Source organism: Biomphalaria glabrata, chromosome 1, assembly GCF_947242115.1.
Source record: "Biomphalaria glabrata chromosome 1, xgBioGlab47.1, whole genome shotgun sequence".
NCBI lineage: Eukaryota > Metazoa > Mollusca > Gastropoda > Planorbidae > Biomphalaria > Biomphalaria glabrata.
The window spans coordinates 73974290-73994356 of NC_074711.1; the positions used below are offsets into that span (position 1 = coordinate 73974290).

The window sequence follows — 20067 nt, forward strand, 5'->3', positions numbered from 1 at the left end:
AAGGGTGCTTCTATACGTTCATTTAGATATAGTTTTCTTTATCTGCGAGTTAGATTTAGATCTATATCTAGATGTATGAAGAATTGGGGACTATTGAATATTTTCAATGAAAACTCGTATGCAAACTGCAGTATATACTGTGAACTATTCAGTATTCTAGATTCAGTTATTATCTCGTTACTTTTTGTTTTTCTGTAGGTTTTGTAAATTAGATTTACTCCATCACTCAACAACTGATTATTATTTATAAATGGCTGCAGAAGTTAGAAACCACAGTCCGACAGAGTCACAAAGTGAATCTAGATCTAGTCTATTTTCTGATCCTTCACTGTCACCTATACAAAGTTTCAGCACTGATTGTGGTGCTAACAACTCTAGTCTTCCAAGTTATCTGATAGTCAAAAAACAAATTGAAGACGTTATTTTAACTCAACGAGCCGCTGTAGATCAGCTTGTAAAATATAATGTAAGACTGTAAGTCTTAATTTTAAATTTAGTTAAGGTATAAGTATAACTAAAATCTTAAATCTAGATCCAGAAATCTAGTTATCTAGCAATAGGCCAATAGACTAGAATTCCTAAGAGTAAGGACTCTTAAGGAGATCTAAAAGTCTACTCATCAAGATCTAGCTAGAACAGTGTTTCTCAAACTGTGTGCCGCGGCACACTAGTGTGCCGCCGAAGATTTGCAGGTGTGCCGCGGGAGTTTTCAGAACGCCACACGTGCAGCAAAACAAATCTGTCTACTATTAAATTTTTAATTCACGTTGCGATGACATCCCCACTCGTAACGACCAGTTATGAAATTGTCCACTATTCATATATTATTATAATGACTAAAAGTTGGCCGCCTTAGCAGACGCACAGCAGTTCTTGAATTGGGTAACGATAATAATAAGCGATGCGTTTCATGTAAATTGGTTAGGTGTATGCTAATAATAACAAGTTATCACTAAGCCTTATTCATTGTTATCCATGGAGAAATACGTTAGCAAGAATGAAACTGCAAAAGCTTTAAATGAAAAGCAAGGAACCAAACGAAGGTACAAAGAAGATGACATCGGATATGGTTTCATATCTTCGGAACCTGAAGATGCTCCATTGCCATTCTGTCTGATCTGCAATGCAACTCTGTCGAATGAGGCGCTTCTTCCAAGCAAATTGAAGAGATACTTGGAAACAAAATATCCAGCGGTAAAATCGCAACCGAAGAAATACTTTGAAAACATCAACGCTCAACAAAATAAACAAGCTCAGAAACTTACGAAGTACCTAAAGCTGCCAGAGAAGGGATTGATTGCAAGTTATAAGGTTTCTCAGTTATAAACAAAAACGCAAGAAAGCACACACAGAGGCTGAATCAGTCATTGCGCCGCTTTCTAATAGTTGTTGAAACCATCCTTGGACCCGATGCCTCCAAAAGTGTCTCTGCTGTGGTTTCTTCAAGTTGATGAGTCCACTGACGTTAGCGGCAAAGCCCAGCTGCTAGCTTTTATTCGGTTCATAAAGGATGAAAAATGTGTCAACGAATTTTATTTTGAAAAGACTTACCAACTACGACCAAAGACGAAGATATTTTCAAAGTGGTGACCGAAAACATTTTGCTCTTCAAGCTACAGTGGAAAAAAATGTGTCTGCGTTTGCACCGATGGCTGTCCTTCCATGCAAGGAAATAGAAAGGGATTTGTCACTCTTGTGCGTCAAGAAAATCCAAATGTATTAGTTGTTCACTGCATGATCCACAGAGAAGCTCTTGCCTTCAAATCATTACCAAAAGATTTGATGTCTGCTCTGGATCAAGTGATTGAAGTTGTAAACTTCATTAAATCTCGACCGCTTGCATCCCAACTTTTCTTTCAGCTCTGTGAAGCAATGGATTCTGACTACAAATGTCTCCTGTATCACACCAACGTTCGTTGGCTCTCCAGGGGAAAAGTGTTAAAGCGTGTAGTCCAACTCAAGGTTGAGCTGATTTCATTCTTGGAGGCTGAAAAAAAAAGACTTTGGATTTTCTATTCATGACAAGATCTGGTGGGTTAAGGTGACATTTCTCTCTGATTTATTTGACAAATTAAATTAATTGAATTTAAGTCTTCAAGGACCATCAGAAACCATCATCACTGCATTCTCCAAACTGAAGTCATTTGGTGAAAAATTGTCTTTGTGGCAAAGTAAGATCTCGAAAGGAGTCTTCGACTGCTTTCCTACTTACAATGAATGTGCTTCAAATAAAGAAATCACCCCCGAAATTCTGGACACTTTGACACACAGTCAGCATTGCAGCATTGCTTTCCAACAGTTGGAAATAATGAGTATGGATGGGTCAGCTCTCCATTTGGAAACAATGAAGCTACAAATCTGACAACTGAAGAAGCAAAGCAGCTCATTGATTTAAAAAATGATGCAGTTCTTAAGTCATGTTTTGCAGAGAAAAGCCTGGATGTGTTTTGGATTTCAATCAACAAGTTATATCCTGCAATCAGTTTAAAAGCAATCAAAATAATTCTTCCATTTGCATCTTCGTGGCTTTGTGAGTTTGGATTTTCAGCACTGACTGAAATCAAGTCTAAGAAAAGAGAGAGACTTCTTACAATAGACGATGAAATGTGAGTTTGTTTGTCGACTCTGGAGCCTCGATTAGATCGCATTTGCTCTAAAAAAACAGGCACAGCCTTCACATTAAATGTAATACTTAAAAACTGGTAGAATCTTTTTTTTTCTTTTTATTATAAAAAAAACTGTTGCTCTTCGTAGTGTGCCGCAACATTTTTGTAGTTTGTTTACTGTGCCGCCAGACAAAAAAGTTTGAGAAACACTGAGCTAGAATCTAGTAAAATCTAGTAAGATAGATAGATAGTTTATTATCAGCCAGTGCAGTAGTCTTCCTTTGAGTTTGAGACAATACTGTTGCTCCTTCAAGTTACTAAACCTTGCCTTTATTAACTGTATAACACTTTATCTAAAACTAATGTATTGTCATAATTGTGTATTTGATTATAAAACTTAAGTGTCCTAATGTTTTGGATAATAATTGTGTTCAATCAAATAATATTACCATATCTTCAGTTGGCTTGTCTTAATTATTACAGTGATGTATTTGTTTTTTGGGTTCCTATGGCAGACCTGCCTATCGTTACACAAAATGCGTATTCCTAAACGCTAAATCTCCAAAAAATGACAGCTAGTACGAAAATACAAATTTAACCAGTTGCGTTACACATTTCGTATATTTTTTCCCCCTCTCTTGACTAGCTTACGAGCGGTCACGGAGGTCACGCTAAGCCATCCTGTTGGGGGTGGGGGGAACAGAAAAGGTGGGGGAACTCATTGTGTCCAGATCTATACGTTGATTGGTTCTTAATAGCAATTAGATTTAGTCTAGAAATGAAGAACGCGAGAGTGAGTGAGTGGTTTGGTACCGTCTGTTAGCTGATACACCAACGTGACTTTTGTTTTTGTAAGTTCATTACTAGAAATTAATTATATTAAATCCCTGATTCCCATATTCATTTGCATAGAAAAAAATATCGAAGTGCTATCGATTCAAAACATATTGAGTGACATTGTAGCTATCTAGTCTAGATCTAGATTTGGATTCTTGATGTAGAATCTAGATAAAACTTGTTATACAGGAATAGATCTAGCTAGAGTCTAGCTAGTCATTATGTTATTATTCTCTACATTACTCTACAATCTAGATCCAATTTAGTTATCGTATGATTTAGAATTTAGATTGACTAGATCTAGATCGATAACATCTAATGATCTAGTTTAGATCTAGACTAGATTCTTAGTCTTAGTATAACAGAATAGATCAAGGATGAAGGTAGGCCTACGAAAGTTTGGAGTAGACCTACGTTTGTAGCGTATCCCCTGCATCGGTAACACTCTTGAGCCTAGATCTAGAGTAGATTATATTCATTATATAGACATAGATCCAGATCTAGTCTAGATATCATCTCTATCATCTAGATATCATCTAGATTTAGATTGTAGATCTAATCATGACATCTAATATTATAATAATTATTATATATAAATATATATATATTTATATATATATATATATTATAATATATATATAATTATATATATTATATATATATGACAAAATAGTGGATCGCGTAAGTGTTACACATTCTGGTGCCAAAATACGCATTTTGACCATCAGAGTTACACATTGGGACTTTTTTGGTAGGAAGGTCTGCAATGGCTAATGTATTTTTTTTTATTTTGACTTTTAAATCAAACATAAAGCCAAGCTTTTGAGTAGCAGTATAGAAGCTAATAGGTATAAAAATGCATTTTTGATAAGTTTTATGATATGCAATTTCTCAGATCTCAACTTGGGATAATGGGAATTAAATAGCCTGATAAGATATCTACTGTCAGTTTGTGGGAGTGAACTAAGCAAAAGCCCATAGCCCAAGATATTAAAAAATGAAAGTGGAGCTGGGCAGGACACATCCTACAAAAGCTAACTACCAATGTTGCAAGGCAGGCACTTGATTGGAATCCACAAGGAAAGAGGAAAGTGGGCAGGCCCAAGCAAGCCTGGAAGAGGTTGGTCATCAGCAAAACTGAGGATGCTGGAATGACATGGGAGCAGATGAAGCTGCTCAAAACAGAGTTCAGTGGAGAGTTGAGTTTGTGGCCCTATGCTTCCCTTAGGGTTCACAAGAATAAATCTAGTCAAGAATTCCTGGCAGATGCCAAAAGAGTCTTTCAGACCTTAAAAAGCTCTTACATCCTCTTATACCAAACAAGGCAAGACAGTACTTATAAACCTCAACAAGAAAATTGTTCTTCAATTGATCCAAGTGCAATTAGACTTAGAGGGAAATGAAAAAGGTGAGAAGTGAAAAAATTATAAAGAGTAATATAATACAAACTGGTTTACACCCAAACTTCAGGAAAAAATAATGCTTGAAATAATCTGTTCCCACATGATCAACATATACATTTTACTTCCATAAAGTGAAAAAAAAAAGAAAGAAAAAACATTTATGTAAGCTGAAATAATAACTAGCAAAACATGCTTCAAAAATACATACTTTATCAAGAGGCCCAAACAAGATACAGGCTTTCAAACAACCTTTTAGAAAATAAACTTTATGGAGAACCACCTGATCTGGAAAGCACTGCACAGTTCATCTCAGATATAGAACTTGATATCTGCATACTCCAACTTGAGAAAAATGCAATCAAATTTAACAATTTAACTTTTTTTAAAACATGATTATCCAAGCTACAAGTTTCATATGTACATTTTTTTAATGAAATCGTCTTCCTTTTTATGCAATTGACCAGTATTGTATCCTGAAGTGCTAGTTAAGAATATGAATTTTTTTTTTCAATACCCTAAAGATAGAGATTGAAAATGCCACCAGAGAGTCATTGAACACCACAATACAGTCACAAGAAGATAAAATCAAACATCTTGAAGTAAGTAGAATTGCACTAATGAAATTAAATTCTCATATTTTTTTTTTACATCATTTTTATTTCAGGATCCCACTTAGGGAAAAGCATCAATCCATCCATCCCAGTGGCGCTACAGCCCATGGAGGGCTCTGGCCTGCTTTAACACATCCTTCCATTCAGATCTCTCCTGGGCCTTTCGTCTCCACGCCCTAACCCCAAGCTGCTTCAGATCTGCTTCCACGTCATCTATCCATCGCATTCTGGGTCTGCCTTTGGGTCACCTGCCTTTTGGTTTTTGCCTGTATACAATTTTCGCCCCTCTGTTGTCTGACATTCTTTCAAGGTGACCTGCCCAACGTAGTCTGTTCTTTTTTATTTCGTTCACTATTGGTGGGTCTTCATATAATTGATATAACTCATGGTTAGTGCGTGTCCTCCACCCTGTTTCATCCTGTATGGCACCATAGATTTTCCTAAGAATTTTTCTTTCCCAAGTGTTAAGTAAATTTTCAGATGTCTTTGTCAGTGTCCAGGTCTCACTTCCATACATTGCTGCTGGTCTTATTATAGTTTTGTGTATTATTTTCTTGGTTTTACTTGAAATCATTTTGCTCTTAAGTAAATGGTGGGTGCTATAAAATGCCCTGTTGCCTGCTGCTATTCTTTCTTTTATTTCTGTTAGTAGGTCATTTTTGAAATTAATAGTACTTCCTAGATATTTGAAAGTTTGGACGTTTTCAAATTCGTGGTCTTTGATTTTGATATTTTGTCCCTCTGTTTGATTGTCTCTTGTCATTGTGATGTACTTGGTTTTACTGTCATTGAACTCAAGTCCTGCTGGTCGAGATGCTTCTTCTAGTTGTATGAAGGCTCTAGCGATGTCAGAGGTTTCTTTACCCAATAAGGCAATGTCATCGGCATAAGCAAGGTATTGTAGAGGTTGGCTGTATATCGTCCCTGTTGGTTGTGGACCCATGTTTTCTCTCCTGAAGTAGTTAGTAATAGTTCCCCTTGTGTTTATGTGTATATTTCTTATAACTCTCTCCAGTGTTAAATTGAAAAGCATGCAGGAAAGTGCGTCTCCTTGTCTTAATCCTCGTTTAATCCTAAATTCCTGTGAGTGTTCTCCTTGTATTATGACTTTGCTTTTTGAGTTGTTTAATGTCATATGTATAAGTCTTGTCAACTTGTTGGGTATTCCAAAATCCTGTAGTGTGTCATATAGGTATTTCCTTCTGATACTGTCATAAGCCATTTTATAGTCTATAAAGAGTTGGTGGATTGGTATGTTGTATTCATGGCATTTTTCTAGTATACATCTTAGTGTGAAGATGTGGTCGGTTGTGGATTTGTTGGGTCTGAAACCACATTGGTAGTCACCTAAGATTTCTTCTGAATATTTTCCAAGTCTCTTAGTTATAAGCCTAGACAGTATCTTATAAGTCACATTTAGTAGAGAGATTCCTCTGTAATTACAGCACTTTAACTTGGATCCTTTTTTGTGTATTGGGGTTATAAGAGCCGTTTCCCATTCTGTTGGTATTACTTCTTCTTCCCAAATTCTTGATATTAGTCTGTGTATTTGGGAATGTAAGTCTTTCCCTCCATATTTAATTAGTTCTGCTGTGATTTGGTCCTCTCCTGGTGCTTTGTGATTCTTCATGGTCCTAATTATTTCTGATGTTTCAATGAGTGTTGGAGGGTTCACTAAGGGATCTGGTCCCCCATGCGGCAGTTCATATTCTCCATTGTCTCCATCTTCAGTGGTATTTAGGATCTCCTCAAAGTATTCAGCCCATCTCTCAATGACCCTGCTGTTTTCTGTAATAAGCTGACCATCTTTGTTCTCACACATGTGTGATCTAGCTTGAAATCCGTTCTTTTCATCTTTAATTTTCATATACATTCCTCTCATGTCTCCCTCCTTTGCTAGTTCCTCAATTTGAGTGATCTTGGACTTTTCCCATTCCCGTTTTTTCTTTCTTAAAACTTTTGTGGCCCTTCTTCTTGCTTCATTGTATTGCTGTCTAGTGTTCCTGGTTTCTCTCTGTAGCATTATCATTCGGGCATTGTTCTTCTCTTTTATAGTTTGTCTGCATTCATCATCATACCACCCTATTTTCTCGTTCTTTTGTTTAAATCCAACTACCTCTTCTGCTGTTCTTTTGATAGCATGCTTTATTATTTCCCAATGCTCATTTATGTTATTTTCGCAGTCCTTTTCTAATGTTGTCAGTTGTGTTTGGAGTGCCATTCTATAAGTTTCTGCAACAAGTGGATCCTTTGTGAGTTTTTGACTATCATATTGCTGTGCTCTCTTTCTTTGGTAATTGTGTATGGTACTTATTCTTTGTCTAAATTTAGCTTTTACTAGTAGGTGGTCTGAGTCAGCATTAGCTCCTCTGAAACTTCTTACATCTAGTATGTCTGATCCATGTCTTTTATCTATGAGTATATGATCTATTTGATTCTGGGTGCTGCCATCAGGTGAGATCCAGGTTACCTTGTGAATATTCTTATGTTGGAATTTTGTGCTGCTGATAGACATTCCTTTTCCTGATGCAAAATCCACTAATCTTATGCCATTATTGTTGGTCTCTTCATGTAAACTTTCTTTGCCAATTATTGGTCTGAATGCTGGTTCCTTTCCAATTTTTGCATTGAAATCTCCTAGGACTATTTTGATGTCATGCTTTGGCGCTTCATCATAAATTCTTTCCAGTCCATCATAGAAGGCTTCTTTTGTGTTATCATCTGCATCTTCAGTAGGGGCATGAACATTGATAAATGATATGTTGAAGAATTTTCCTTTCAAACGTACAGGTTTAAATCCAATGACATTACCTACCATTTCCTTTTTAACAGCAAAACCTGTAACCTGTACCTAAGTTGTTAGTGCTTCCACCACTATAAAATATAGTATACTTCTTGGTTCTGAGAATGTCCGAGTCTTTCCACCTGATTTCCTGTAGGGCTACAAGGGGTATCCTATATTTCTTTAACACTTCAGTAAGTTGGGCTAGCGCACCTGCTCTATAAAGGCTTAGCACGTTCCATGTCGCAAAACAAAAATCATGTCCTTTTCCAGGCCTAGGTCGTTTTCCGTTTTCAGTTCCACCAAACCAAATACCTGAGCCACACAAGAAAGCCGGGAGTTGGACTGGATGTCATAGACTATTTGAGACACATGCCATTTTATAGGTAGTGGAATACTTATATCCTTTACCACTTTTGGCAATAACAACAATAATACAAGATAGTAATGCTATGTATAGTGATCAAAATAGGACTATAGTAAAGAGAGAAGAAACCATACTGTATGAGTTCATAGGGGGAAAGCTACTAATGGTCTTGCAAAATTCTGCACTTTTATTTTCTATCACTTTTAAGAAGAACATTAAGACCTACTTGTTTAAAACTTTTTTAGATTAGTTTTTGATTTCTGTTGTCGTGTTTGTGTTAATGTTTGTAATGTTATTACAGCGCCTTGAGCCTACATTTTGTTTGTTAACAGCGCTTTATAAATAAAATTATTATTATTATTATTTTAAAAACTAAGCATTGTTATTGTTTGCACTTACTTGTGTACCTTTATTAAAACAACATGAAAAAGGCAGTTCATATTGCAACTACATTGGAACCTCGAGATACGAGTTTAATTCGTTCCGGACCCGGGCTCGTAAGTCGATCTACTCGTATCTCAAATGAATTTTCCCCATATGAAATAAAGTAAACCCAATTAATTGTTTCTTACCCTATATAAAGTCCCAAAGTTACCTAAATGGTGAAAAAGACATGTTATGAATTAATAAATTTACATGAAACTCGCATAGATAAACAATAAAATAAATAATGAAATGAGAAATGCAGAAAAGATTTCAATGAAATGTATGTAAAGTAATGGTAAATGGGTGGCTGGCAACTGCGGCTTACCTAGTGCGTGTGAGGAGGAGGAAGGGGGGAGGGGGAGAGAACTAAAGCTATGTAAACAACAATTCATTAACAGCATAAACAAAACACCACTGTTTTGTTTCGATGTATATCATCTTCTTCGTTTCATTTGACTTTGCACTTATGTTAATTTTCTTGGGACCCATGTTGCACAAGAATAATTCTGATTAAAATCAATAAACTCACTAGCTACAACATTCACAATACCGAGATGAGCCTTTGTTAAGCTCTGTTATACATGCGAAGGGTCGAGATCATGGTGTACACACTCTGCTGTTTTTGTCCAAGTAGTGGCTGAGGAAACTTCTCCCCATTTTCTGCTGGCAATTATGGATCCTATTTTGAGTGAGAACGGAAAGATCCGATTTCACACGATCATCGTCAATAGGTTTTAGCTATTAAGCTCAGCTCGTAACTGAAATTGTCACTCGTAAAACGAACAGAAATTTTGCTCTAGACTCTGCTCATATCTCGAATTACTAGTATGAAGAGCAGCTTGTATCTTGAGGTTCCACTGTATATTGTACCATATTGGTACTTTGGTTTGCACCACAGTTATCAAATAGAGAGTTATTTGCTACAATTTCATTTAGGTTGTGAAAAAATAGATTTTAAATAAACACCAGGCTGATTAAATTTACTTATAAAATGTTTGTGTTTTTCTTTAGAAATCAATAGTTGAAGACTATGTTTTGAAAGTAGCTTATGAATCTTTACAGAAAGAGTTAAAGGTAATTCTTTTTTCTTAACACAGTCACAGATGGTTTTGAACCCAGTGTTGTCACTTTTTCTAGTTGAGTTTTCATTTCTAATGTAAGATAAATTATATCTTTTCTTCATTTAATAGGAAAACTATATTCATAAAGACAGATATGAAAATGTACAGAAATTATTACAGGTAACTGGCTGTCATCTCTTTTTTTTTGTAATTGCATTAATTTTAGTATTTCAATAGAAATAAGGATCTCTTTGTATTTACTTGAATCTATCATCATTTTTCTTTGCACTTTGCATTTATAGCAACTTTCATGCTGCTTAACTCTTTCTCTCCGTAATTATCTGGTGGAATCAACACTGGTATCATCAGTTAGGAGAGAAAGAGTTAACATTATCCTCAGTCTTACAGAAATGCAACAGTTTTCAAATGATATATGAAATTTATAATAAAAATTTTCTGTAAAAAGAGTTTTGTCATTTTATTTTATTTTTAAAAAGAATTTCATAACAGTTTACTATTATAAGGCTCTTTAGAATGCTTAATTAATAAAATAATTAAAGTCTATGACAATATAGCGTACACAATTTTTTTTTTCTATAACTATATTGGTTCATTACTTACTGTAATCCAAATTTAAAAAAAAATTAAATAATTATTCATCAAACATTAGATTTACAGTGTTAAATTTCTTGGCTGCCTAAAAGATCTCAAACTCAGATCTCTTTGGAGGCATGTATGTAAAAAAAAAAAACATGTTTATATGCCTAACTTAATAATCTAGAAAACCTTATTGACATAACTAATGTAATTTAGGAATATTTATAACTAGATAGGTCAAGGTAGAAGTTTAAGAAACTTAAAGAAAGAACTAACAATAACATTAGCAATTCGTAAAAAGTCCTTATGTGGAACTATATAAGGAATGTAGAGCTAGCTATCAGGGCCATTGTTCCAAGATTGCTCAGTGTTCTATATTCTTTGATGAATATTTATTAATTGTCAGTATCTTCACTGTGCTTTATTTATTTAATAATACTATATATCAGTCAAGTTATTTTAATAATACAAGTGATTTATGTTTGTTCATTGCTGGATGACTTGTTTTATTGAACTGAAAGCATTAAACTCGGAAAAATATATTCTACACAGTGTTTCTTTAGTTTGTTTAAGTAGAGGCATTGAGGCACTTAGAAACTCACATACATCATATAGTTCAGGGAAAACAATGCTATTCTCCAAAGTTAAGGTCTTGACATGCATTATGAAAACAAATGAATTGGAGTATTTCAAGGAAAATGATTGTGTATTTTATTTTATTTTTTAAAAAATAAAAACTGACATGTTTAAAGAATTTTATTTTTCCACATTAAAACTAGACTGAACAAAACAAGCATGGTGAGACTCAAGCCAAGTTACAAGAAGTTCTTGAAAAATTCAATGGTTGTCTATTGGATATTGAAAAATTGGAATTTGAGTTGGCAGAAAAAAATATGACATTTACTCAGGCGTGAGTATGTCTTTTATATAAATCAATATTTCCTGTTTTTTTTTAATGGAATAGAAAATTGGATTTAATACTTTTTGCTGACACACAAGAAAAACTACAGCTACTAAGTTTGATAATCAATCTCATTCTATTATTTTATTAAAATTTAATGATATGATGCAACATCATTTTTGTTTTAGTTGTGAAATAAATAGCTGAGTAATAGATCTAGTATGTAGTTAATAATTTGATAATATTTTTTAAAAGTGAACAAAAGTGCTTGTTCTGTTCAGCATTCCATTATACTTCTGCTATGATATCACTCTTGTTTTAATATTATCTTCTTAGATATGGAAAGTTAGAGATGGAGCTGTCAGAGGCTCAAGCTAAAATTAATAATTATGAACAACTTGTTCAAGGTTTGTCATTCATTATAAATAATTTGTATTTTGTAATTGTTAAAATACATTTCTTATGCAAAAAATGTACTTAAAGGATGTATAGACTTGTCTCAGTAGCAAAAGAAAATACAATATTCTTTATTTATTATTACTAGTAAGGTACTAGTAAGGTCAATAATACAATTATTTTACCATCATGTGTAATAATTTTTTTTTCTTGTTAAGAAATGACAACTTTATGTGAAAGGCAAAGAACTTTTATACAGCAAAAAGAAAATCAGTGTCTTGAATTAGAGAGAAAGAACAGCCAAACACAGCTACAGTTTGAAAAGAAAGTCAGAGACTCAGAAGTGGAAAAGCAGCAGGATGCATACATGAACAAAATATTTAATTGTGTTGACAGGAAACGAAAAACTTGAACATTGGTCTAGGGCATCTTTTATCTGTTGTGTAAATAGTTTTTTTTAGAATTTGTTTACATGATTTATTTCCTCACATACTTTGCATGCAAATGTTGCTCTAAATTTGTTAACAGACATTTGTTGATAAGATATTTACAATAATAATTATTAAAAGTAACTTTGTCTTTATATTTCCTTATTGCTTCATATAAACCTTATAAATTATGAGTTTGTATAAAACACTTCATAGACAATATTTTTATAGAGTTTTCATATAAACACGTTTAATTATTAGTTCATATAAACCACATCACAAATAAAACTTTTTTCCAAAGTATTTAAATGAAATCATTAAGTTAAAATGTAATTTTCTTTGAATACATTTATTTCCCTACAACTGTCTTACAAAACAAATTTAACACTTTAAACACTTAATGTGTATAAGTTATAAGAGTGAACATTTATTAATAAAGCTAAAAATACTCAATCAGACTCAGAAATTAGGCAATTAAATCAATAAATTTACAATCTTTAGACCAGAATTAAAAAAACAACAACAGATGTTTAAGTTAAGACTTTGAAACATTTTATGTACGATGATTATAAAAAAATGAAGTAAATTTCCTTTCCAGACCTTATGGTCTATAGTAAAGGTTATACTTCAATGTAAATGAATCTACCACAATCATTACTAGCTGGAAACATCATTTTTTACAATCCTAGTGACATTCCAATCCTCAGAATGACCTTTGCATAATAATACATCTGATAAATTGGGTGAGCTGTAGCCAGTGATGTACACAGGACACTGTCCATTTGTCTGCACAACTATATCTATAGCAGACTTTAATTTGAGCTTCATTCCTCCAGTCACATCATTGGCAGAGCTTGACAGTTGTATAGACTCTGTGAGATCACCTCGTTCATCTACTTTGAGTGTTTTCAACAACTTGGCATCTACAGATTGTAAGCAAATTGTGATTACAATATCAAACAATATAAACAGACTACATTTTAATATTTTTTTAAGGGGGTGGGCACCAAATTATATATATATATTTATACATACACATTTTGATCTTTAAAAAATGCACCATAACAAATGTTTTTCCACTTGTGCCATGAATGCACAGATTAAATAATAGTGCTTTTAAAAATAAAAATAAGACATATTAAAAGCTTAGTTTAAAGAAACAGAAACAGTTAAATTTTTTTCTATATTTTGATAGCATTTTTTTTTTGTCTATGACATAATTTTATCAACAAAATCAGAACTAAATTTTTAGGGAAAGCAAATACTGATCTATCACACCTTTTTTGTTATGGGTAAAGGTTAACAATATATATATATATATATATATATGTATTTTTTAAAACAATTTTAAAATAAATTATTCTAGTTTCTATTAAAAACAAAAAAAAAAAACCAACACTTATGCTCAACTTCCACTTCTTTGAATAAGTTATATCATCATTTCATTTTCATGTTCCTTAGTTTCTAGCTATAACACATAAATAGAGCTCATTGGAACCAATACCTTGAAAATTAGGAGGTCTGTCGTAAATACCAGCTACATCTGTGACAAAAACAACTTTTTTAACATTGAAATTTGAGCATATGGCCTGCAATGAATATAAATGAATGCCATGAAATATCAAAAAACTTGTACAATGTACACAAACAGATGCTAGCTAACATTTGCAATGAAATGATTTCTATTAAAAAGTATTACATCATGATATGAAACTTTCTTTTAAATTTTTTTTACTGGTAATGAAAAATTATAATGTACCTTAATGACAGTATCACCACTTAGAATACTGCAAGTTAAGTCTGTGTCCATGCAGCAGTCCCCATGAAATACAGGCACTAGTCCACTTAGTAAGTATTGTTCTAGAACTTCGTGTGGCCAATGAAGTGGCTGTCTGTCTTTTACTTTCCATGAGGTGCCAGGCTGTCAACAAAGTATCTTTTTAATATTCAGTACTATATGGGATAAGCAATATACAACATAGACATACAGTAGAAACCTACAATGTTAACTAAACTAATAACTGAGAGGTAGATTACTGGGATGTAAGTGTACTAAATAATTAATGTGTGTAAACTGTATATACTTGTATATTATTACAAGCAGGTCACTAGTGTAGTGTACTTCAGCAATGACACTGAGAACTGGTTTAAATCCACAGTTGGAGTGAGACCTACTTTCACCAATACTTTTCAATATCTTCCTTGAAAGGATAATAGAGGATGTTCTTGGAGGTTATGAAGTTACTGTAAGCATTGGAAGAAGCAGAATTACTAACTAGCGCTTTGGGGATGACCTAAAGTGTCTGGCAGGCACAGAAGAAGAACTAGCTGATTGGAGATGCAGATAGGTAAGGCTACCGCAGACTATGGCATGCAAATCAGTGCAGAAAGAACACATGTTATGACCAATAGAAAACAGGACTTTAAAATGGACATCAGTATTGGAGTCAAAAAGCTGACAAGTGTCAGTAGTTTTAAATAACTATTACTATAAGTTCAGACATAGGAACTAAACCTGAACTACACATTTGCATTTGCAAAGCTCAAAACAAATTTGTAAAGGCAAAGACATAGTCCTCTAAACTAAAATTTGACTGATGCACTCCATGGTCAAGGCCACATTCTTGTATGCTTGCGAATCTTGGATGCTAACTACAGAACTAGATCAGAGCATCCTAAAAATTGAGATTCTATAGAAAGATCCTACATATCACCAACAAAGACTGCATCACAAATAAGAAGATTTGGAACAGGATCACAATGGCTTTTTGGCCACACAATGACCTGCTGACCACAGTCAAAATATGCAAACTAAAGCTTTATGACCATGACACAAGGTCCACAGGGCTTTAAAAAACCTTCCTTCAGGACCAGTACTAGGAAAAAGAAGATAAGGCAGACAAAGAAAGCAATGGGAAGACAATGAGTTTGAGCACATGTATAAAAAGTTTCAAATAGTCATTACTTTAAAAAAGTGTAATAGTGTCGATGATTTAATACTTCAATAGAAAATTCAGACACAAATGTTTACTTTATAAAACAGGTTTTGTCATAATAAAAAAAGACAGACAATTGATAAATTCTTGAGATCTAAAATCTAATTCTAAATGAACGTGATTAATGAAATAAATATAGGCCTACAAGTTAAATTCACCCAAATTAATATATGCTAACAGTTGATCAGGAAAGTGAATAAAATAAAGAATCTATAAAGAAGTGTTGTTTTTTTCCCTAAGTTAGTGGGCGTTATGAGTGTGTATATAAATGTACAAAGTAAAAAAAAACAACTTACAGAAATGGAAATGGCTGGTACACCAACATCAATCAAGCTATTGACAACTGCATTATTTAGCTAGACACAAAATTTAACAAATTAAAAAAATTACAATTACTAAGAATTCAATGCAAATATTTAACAAGTAAAATAGCAAAAATTATTTATTTTAAAAACAAAACTTATAGTGAGTGAAATGGCATCAATTATTTTGAATCAATCATGTAATTAATTTTTAATAGATCTAGACTAACAATAAGTTTGTGCTATTAGAAATATTGTCATTAATTTTTTTTTTTAGCACAACTTTCATGCAAATAGCAGGTTCAGTGCATTATGGTCCAATCACTTTTGTGGACCAGTTTGGGATTGGGGTAACTGAGAGGTTTCCATTAGCTTTTTCAAAAGCTATTTAAAAAGAAAAAATTGCTAAAGTATGAATTTGAAACTTCACATTGGAAAACGGATGCACTAGCCACTAAGCCATTCAAGTACTTATAAAAAAAGAAGGTTTTATAGTTGTCTTTTGTTAGCTTCAAATTTTCAGTGAATGACCTAATTTTCTAAACAAGGCTTATCTCCCCTTACCTTAGTACATTGTCTATATAAAAATTTTAATTATGATGAATTGATTAACTAATTGGTTAATTTTGTAAATTTGATTCATGTGTTTTCATTGACCACGAATAACTTTGCTAAGTTTCAATTTGATCTGAGAATGGGAAGTTGGAAAAATATCATTTACAAAATTCCTCTGTCTAAACTTTGTAAAAATAACAGCATGAAATTTTTAGATTTCCTGTTGCTCAATCTATAGAGCAAAGATTTCATACTGAGATTCACATCATTTTAATCAATAGTTTTTGTCAATGATGTAATGATAATTATCATGACATTATTTTGTAGAATGCTTATAGGCATACAACTAGTAGGTATGTCATTCATAAACAGCATTACAGTACTGAGACTGGACTAACAACAATGACAGGAACCAGGAAATACTTGCAACCTGATAAAATATATTGTTTATTTTTATGAAATAAATCCAATTTTAATGAAGATATTAGATGAATGTGATTATTTCCTAGCTTCACTTATAATATGTTCATATCACTAAATTACTTGCTTGGAAAATCTCACTTTTATTTAAAATTATTGGCCATCAGCAGATAAAAAGTGTTTGGGAGTCAAGATCAACTATAATAAGTATACTTAGGTCCTTTTTTTGTCTTATTACCTCTAATAAAACTGATTTTCGGAAGAATAAAAGTTAGGGGAAATAAGGGACAACAAATTATGAAAAAAAAAAATTATACTATAGTTGAATTATCTCCCTTTAATATTTTTTTCAAGATTCATTCAAAGCTGTTTTTGATAACTGAATTAATACCAGAATTATAAATACATAAAGTAAATATGAACAAATGAGTTAGTTTAGTGAACATCTACCAAAAACAAACAAACTTAGATATATAACCTTTAATACTGATTGTCTGACCAAACAGTAACCCCATATCTTATGTTTATGATCCTCTTTGGTAGCACCACGCAAACCCTCATTGATTGCATACTCCTTGGCTTGGTGATGCCCAAACGACCTATAAATATACATCACAAAAAAAAATATTAAAAATATGCTACAAATAAGTAAATCTTTGAAAAACAATAAAATTACTACAAACATCTCCAACTATTTATATTTTTATAAAGATATCATATTGGAAATCTTTAAAAATAATAGATCTTAGCTGGTGGTGAGCTAGAAAAAGTTTTATAATGCTTTATTGAAATTTCTGGCACCTCTTTCCATGACTAACACAACTATTAAACATTTTTTTCAAACAATGGAGTGGGAAGCGTGGTCGAGAGGCTAAGTACGCTTGAACTTGGCTTGGCTACCTATGCAAGAGGCTCAACGTTCGACACCTGACTTGGGCAGAGTTGTGTTTACTGAGCGCCTAAAGGCAGCACTAAAAACCTCTTCCAGATACCCCCTCCCCCAACAGGTCCACAAATGAGATTGGACCGTAGCGCTTGAGCATGCTATAAGCATGAGCATGAAAGTAGCACTATATAAAATCTATAACTTATTTGTTTCCTAAGTTGTATTTGTTTCTTAAGTACATATGTAAAGTTACATGCAGTGCTTTTTTTGTGACGCTACGCACTGGTATGCGTAACGGCACTTTTTTCATTGTGGGGAAAAAATTTCAAGTATTTTAACGTTTATTATTAATTTATTAGTATTTTAAACTTAGGCAATCCATCACTGTGTACCTGCACCTATTTATTTACAAAAAAAGCACTGGTTATATGTATACATAGAAAGAGAGAAACAAAGATGCTAATTTTCAAATTGAAATGTCTTTTTATTTTTTTACTAAAAGGAGAAAAAAGCAACAAACCCAGCTCCATGTACTATGATGCAGGACATACCAGCCTCATGACAGTCCTTTACATGTTGAGCAAGCTTGGATGTGACATCAGGTCGATATGTTTCAAAGCAACCTTTATCTGTTACAGCACTGCCACCAAATTTTATGACAATGTCAATATGAGTCATCATATGAGGCTCACACATTATTCCCATACATATTCACAGATCTATAATTACAAATTAATAATATTATTATATAAAGAAGTAACATAAAAACGTTTTTTTTTAATTCCTACTTTATGAAGCTGATGACCTTTTGTAAGAGTGATTACTTTGCTCTTAATAACTCATGAAGGAGAGATTAAAAAAAAAAAGAAAATTGTTTACCCTGCTCAAATCCCCCACCCCACCCCGAAAATAATCCTGGTTAAGCTCATGTATAAATCTATTTAGAGTATAGAAGATTCTAGTTTGGTGATATAGATCCAGACTTGTAAACATTTAAAGACAGCAGTGTAGACTAGAATACTGGATCTAGTTAGAGATATAGTATTAATATTGTGTATTAATACATTGTATTTAGTATTTTATACCAGGTGCACATGTATAAATTGTCACAAATTGATTCTAGCAGTGCAGCTAATTATTTCTACATATGATGGTGTGCAAAATGTTCATTAAGTCTATTTATTTATTCAACTCTATAGTAAATGCATTGACATATGTTCAAAATAGAAATTAATTTTAATATTTTGAAAAATGTAAATGGTCCCAGTGTGACCAATAAGCTATTTTTTTTCACAAATATATCTATATTATTTATATATGTATATAATAATAAATATATATATATATAGGCCCTAATATTTATATAGGGCTATTTTGTGATGGTACACACCGGTAAGGGTGTACCGGAACCTTTTTGAAAAAATTATTACTTTTCTTGTATTTTAATGTTGCACTGTATATATATATATATATATATATATATATATATATATATATATATATATATATAATATAATATATATAATATATAAATATATATATATATATAAACTGTCAAATCTCTAGGAAAATCTCTAGAGCTGTTTTATAGATCCTTGTCTACCCACCTATTTGAACCCATGAAGAGTTTGCAAGCTAATAAGAGGAATTGTAATTACATTCTCTGGACACTCTGTATGTCTGAGATTGTCTCCAGAAAGCCAGACTGAAAAGAAGTATAAGTATAGATCTAGTAAAATAGTATTATTTATTATTCAATTATTGTACTGAAACTGTAGTCATTCATTGTTACTTTTAGTAGTCTAGTAACTTTTGTCTTGTAGTTTGAAATTGTAAAATTGTAGTGAGTTAGATCTACATCTAGATTCTGTTCAGAATACCATTTTATATTATTACTTTTTAAGTCTACTATATTTATTGTATTTCATCTCAAGATGAGTTTATTTTGTAATAAAAAGTAGCTACTCGACTCTATTCTAGATCTAGAATTATGATTTTACATTCAACGTTGGATCATGATGATGGAATAGTAATAGAATCTAGTTGGAAAAGTTGGACCATTGAAAATGATTGTTTGTTGTTGTCTACGTCTAATATTTTATAAATATAGATAGGTATGTGTTGAAAATCTATATAATATGTAGCTCAGTGACAAGCATGTAAATCTTGATCCAGTATCGCTAATCGCTATATATAGATTATATGGGAAAGGACCAATGGCGAACGCTTTTGTGTCAGTTTTTAGTTTAGAATTTATAACTTCGCAATGGTTAAACTTTAAAAAAAAATGAAAACATCTGCGGACTCCTTAGCTATTGGGCGATAAAACTAAATTTGACTCTTTTTTCCATATCAGCTATTAAATTTATAATTCAAGTCAAATTGCGGTAGGGGTCGGACCTAATCAGCGAACGCAATTTTCGCGGGAGTCATAATGAGCGAAAGGCCGTAAAAAATAGCGAAATAGCATGTTAAAGGGAAACTCCGATAGTT

General features: G+C 32.7%; 2 protein-coding genes across 5 annotated transcripts; one reads left to right on the plus strand and one right to left on the minus strand.

The window, feature by feature from the left end:
• Positions 1-80: 80 nt before the first annotated feature.
• LOC106074057 (myosin-3-like) lies at positions 81-12570 on the plus strand. Of its 2 annotated transcripts, none has more exons than XM_013234781.2 (7): positions 81-466; positions 5368-5445; positions 10044-10106; positions 10223-10273; positions 11470-11600; positions 11928-11998; positions 12206-12570. In XM_013234781.2, the coding sequence occupies exons 1-7, from the start codon at positions 251-253 to the stop codon at positions 12397-12399; spliced, it is 804 nt and encodes a 267-aa protein (XP_013090235.2). In that variant the 5' UTR covers positions 81-250; the 3' UTR covers positions 12400-12570. The 2 variants fall into 2 exon arrangements, with proteins under 2 accessions (XP_013090235.2, XP_055869811.1); XM_056013836.1 differs by lacking the exon at positions 81-466 and adding an exon at positions 4367-4851.
• LOC106074055 (uncharacterized) lies at positions 10557-19725 on the minus strand. 3 transcript variants are annotated; one of them, XM_056013818.1, is made up of 8 exons: positions 19575-19725; positions 19233-19279; positions 18095-18293; positions 17167-17287; positions 15708-15767; positions 14175-14336; positions 13920-14004; positions 10557-13338 (listed from the first exon to the last, which is right to left on the minus strand). In XM_056013818.1, exons 3-8 carry the CDS (start codon positions 18277-18279, stop codon positions 13073-13075), a joined length of 879 nt encoding a protein of 292 aa, XP_055869793.1. In that variant the 5' UTR covers positions 18280-18293; positions 19233-19279; positions 19575-19725; the 3' UTR covers positions 10557-13072. The 3 variants fall into 3 exon arrangements, with proteins under 3 accessions (XP_055869793.1, XP_055869785.1, XP_055869794.1); XM_056013810.1 differs by having other exon boundaries at positions 19182-19279; XM_056013819.1 differs by lacking the exon at positions 19233-19279 and having other exon boundaries at positions 19575-19686.
• Between the last annotated feature and the right edge of the window lie 342 nt (positions 19726-20067).